The sequence below is a fragment of the Cebus imitator genome, unplaced genomic scaffold (genome assembly GCF_001604975.1).
Source record: "Cebus imitator isolate Cc_AM_T3 unplaced genomic scaffold, Cebus_imitator-1.0 Scaffold353, whole genome shotgun sequence".
NCBI classification, from domain to species: domain Eukaryota; kingdom Metazoa; phylum Chordata; class Mammalia; order Primates; family Cebidae; genus Cebus; species Cebus imitator.
Window position 1 is genome coordinate 398,246 of NW_016107668.1, and position 4,118 is coordinate 402,363.

Sequence of the window (4,118 nt, forward strand, 5' to 3'; positions counted from 1 at the left end):
GTATATAGTAGCTATCTCTGTTAGGGTATATAGAAGCTAATCTCTGATATGGGATATAGTAGCTAATCTCTGATATGTTACATAGTAGCTAATCTGATATGTTATATAGTAGCTAATCTCTGATATGTTATGTAGTAGCTAATCTGATGATATGGGATATAGTAGCTAATCCAATGTGGTCTACAGTAGCTAATGTCATTTCCATCTCATGCTTTTCATTAATATTGTGCTGAACCCGACGTAAAGCCATTAATGACTATGCATCCACAAAGGAATCACCAGTCTTCCTTCCTTTGTTCTAAGGCGTTAAATATCATTTTAACTTTTACATGTGATTAAGACTTCTTTATTTAGTGTTCCTGATGCCCAAGAAAATTATTATTATCTGGAAAACAAATAATAATTGCTAACTACTTTTAGTGCTGTGCATAGAGAGAAAAGAACTTCTCCCGAAGCCAAGTCATAATCAAAACTACACAACATTCTTAAAATACCTTGACTCTTGATTCTATAAACCTGGTCTCCAGAAGCCAGTATCAGCTGCCACTGATGCTGTAAGTTTCTTAGGCAGAGACTCAACTGCCATAAGCAGAAGCCACAACATTGGCAGAAGTGGGGCACAGTTAGAAGATGACGCTTCATCACCAACATGTCACACTTGTCGGCACTTAAAAAAAAAAAAGAGAAGAGGGAAGAAGAAGTCGAATTTCAGTATCCAAATCTGAACTAAAATTTTGGAAAAATACAGCATAGTACAGAGTATGAAACCATACCAAAGTGATATTTTGATGGAGATATTTTGGGGAAAATATGATTTTAACATCAACTAGGAAATCATGTTTTCCAAAGGCAGTGACTCTCAACCCTAGCAGTGTGTTACAATCAGCTAAGGGAGCTTTAAAAAGATTGAATGCAAATTTCCGAGAGGCACCAGGCTCTAATGTTTTTTAAAACTTCCCAGTCAGTTTTAACGTGCAGCCAGGATTGAGAACCACTGCCCGTGGCCTCAAAGCCCTGGTGGTGTTTCAGAGTTGGTCCCTGAGAGCTCTTCGTGGCTGTTAACTCCCGTGTGTGCCTCTTCTAGGTCTTTCTGCCAATCCTCCAGGACACCCACCATAAGGAGAGGAGACCCTGGACCAACATCCTCTAAGATGTTTATATGGACCAGCGGCCGGACGTCTTCTTCCTACAGACATGATGAGAAAAGGTAAATGCAGTGGGATTCTGGGCCCTCTTCAGAGCATGCACCTGACTCTCCCACTAGGATGTCACAGGAAGGTGCTAATCAGGCAGCCGGGCCTCCGCCCTGCAGGTGAGGATGGACTCTGCGCTGAGGAGCAGGTCTCAGCATGCTGTCGTCCTCCTCCTCACACGTTACATGTTCACTTTCAGCACATAGCTCTGAAAAAGTTGTTCCCAGCCGAAACGCCCTTGTCACAAGCTCTTTGCTTAGTTAACTCTGCCCCTGCCTTCCAGTTCCCAGTAAGAACCAGCGCTCCCACATCCTCTTTAACCAGACAGACAGTGTTGCTGAATTTCCAATGCCGAGCGCTGTACCTGGCACACGGTGCTCAAAAAACACTGAGTACCAGATGGATTAATGATAATTTACTCATCGAATTAATTAATAAAAATTAAATAAACAATACGGTTAATAAAATGATAAACACAGAGAACTACTGGCAGTTCAGTTTCTTCTTCTGAAGTGATGAAAACTGCATTTCTGGGCACTGGATATATGGCAGGGAGGGAAAACAGAAACTATGAGAAGAGGGAAAGGGACAGACAAGTCCATTGAGCCCTCAAAATCCTTGGGAGAGCAGCCTGGGGGAGGGAAAAATGAGGGAATGGAGGAAGGATGAAGGGCAAAGCAGCGTTGATGAAAGACACGATGACCTTCATGTAGCTCAGTCTGGTCCTCGCACTTGGGTTCAGGGAGCGAATGTATTCGTCAAATCCTCCCGTCGTTTTTAAATACTTAGTCTCCCTCTTTCTCACTGACCTTATACTATTATTTGGGTTACGTGGAGCTAAATGTTAAATATAACTGCCTTTACCAGCATATTACAGCTTAAGCAAGCTGCACGTCAGGCAGAATCTGATAGAAATTAGATTGATTTGGCTGAAGGAAATTTGTGAAAAAATTAAAATTAAAAATTACAGTTGATCAATAGTGCAGGACACAAGGAGAAGAAACTGAAGAGGATTTGCCTGAATACTGTTTTCAGAGCTGATGCTTTTATTTTCTTTCTAAAACCTGACTTGCCCCACAGATAAAAATTCTGTAAAAAATTTCAGAAGGAAAGTTGTTCTTCACAATAATTATATATTATAGCAAAAATTGGGAAGCAACTTGAAAATTCACCACAGAAAATCTGCTAAATAAATCACTGAATATAATATACCACTTAGCATTTTAAAATGCTCTGACATTAACCAAAAAAGCAAGTCGAAAAATTGCATACAAACTCTGATTGCAGCCACAAAAAACACACAAAGGCAAAACTCTGGAAGAAATAGCATGGTTTTCACTGCTCTGCTTTCCAAATGCTTTGTAATATATTGTTACCTTAATTACGAAAAAATAATTATATGATATTTAAGTAAAATTATAGCCCAGAAGGCAACTAGCGTTTGAACAGAGTCCCTCAGCTCATCGTGGTGCCAAGCAGATTAACTGAAAACTTACTTTACCTGATCTTCCCTAGGTTTTCACTGCTTTTCCCAAGGCTTAATCAAATTATTTTCCATTTGCTTTCAAGTTGAATAATCTTTCCGCACGATCTTTTATGTAACACTATAAAATCTCATGTGTCATTTCAAATTCCGTATTTGAAAGCGCGGAAGGGCAGAGATTTGGGCCTGAGACTTTCCTACCAGGACCAAATCCAAGCGTCGTGCTGCCTGCAGGAATATGGCAGCTGTCCTGAAACTCTGAAGGCTTTATTAGAGCAAGTGAAGTATAATGTATTTGTCTCGCCTTCTGTTTACTCCCATCAAATCATTTAATACATTTTGCTACTTTTTATGAACAAAGGAATTAACATTTAAGAAGCAATTACTGTGGACTATAGGTTTTAATTGTGTTCTCTTAACTTGTAAAACAGAGATTATTATGCCCACTTCACAGATGAGGAAACCGAGGCATTGTAAATAACTGAGAGATTTTAAATAACTTCCAAAGGCCCAACAACTAGCCAGTGATGGAATCAGGATTTGACCCAAGCTGGTGCGCTCTTCCCTGCACCCCAGCACCTACACATGCTCTTGTCAAACTTGAAATATTTGCAGTGACAGTGAACACCCAAGCCCGCAAGGGGAAGAGTTGTTAAAGCAGAGCTGGATGCTGTATGTCACAGATGATGACAAACACATGACTGGTATATTGGTAATATTTGTGGAGTTTGAAAGGTGTGAACAGTTAGCTTAGTATTCTGCATCAGTAGGATTCTATGAAACTTACTTTTTTTTTATTTTTAAAATATCATTTCAGAACTATGGGATTTATGATAATTAAAATATGACTATGAGGAAATCATTTTTCAAGCTTTATTTATGGGATGGGGGTGTAAAAGCTTATTAAATAAGTCTGCAGGGCCCACAAACACAGCGGAATCTGCCATTCCGCTGGTACCCTTGCTTTAATGTTGGACTTCATTTGTCTGTGCCTTTTTCTTGACAACCTCTTCGTTTTGCTGTTTAATTCACAAATTCTTGGAAGAGATGCCTCAGATTTAAAGTGACTTTGAGCAGTATGTGTGGCTCCGTTTAAGATGCTCTTGGTGCAGTAGTCATGGTGATAATGAAGATGATGATGGCTGATAATGAATCCACATAATTAAGGTCCTCACATTAATTATTTGGAAATAAATTAACTAGATTGTCTGACAGCACTGCCCGAAATTGCTGGTAATTCAGTGTCTTCTCATTCTGCAAACCTGGCCCCTGCGTATGCCTGGTTTTTCCAGCTGTGTTCTTACAGCAAACCCAGAGGCCGGGCCATCCAAAGTCCTCAGCTGCTCTCCACAGTGCCTCTTCGAGACCAGAGCCAAATATGTCAGGATACTGGATTCCCTGGGATTCCTCAGACAGGATACTGGATTCCCTGGGATTCCTCA

The 4,118-nt window shown here is 40.2% G+C and overlaps 1 protein-coding gene across 2 annotated transcripts in view; it reads left to right on the forward strand.

Moving 5' to 3' along the window:
• KCNMB2 (potassium calcium-activated channel subfamily M regulatory beta subunit 2) overlaps positions 1-4,118 on the forward strand; it is a 269,648-nt gene that overhangs the window by 231,152 nt on the left and 34,378 nt on the right. For both annotated transcript variants that reach the window (XM_017506282.2, XM_037730563.1), the window contains exon 2: positions 1,085-1,207. In XM_017506282.2, the coding sequence (XP_017361771.1) occupies positions 1,152-1,207 (56 nt within the window). In that variant the 5' untranslated portion in view covers positions 1,085-1,151. The remainder of the gene's footprint in view (positions 1-1,084; positions 1,208-4,118) is intronic.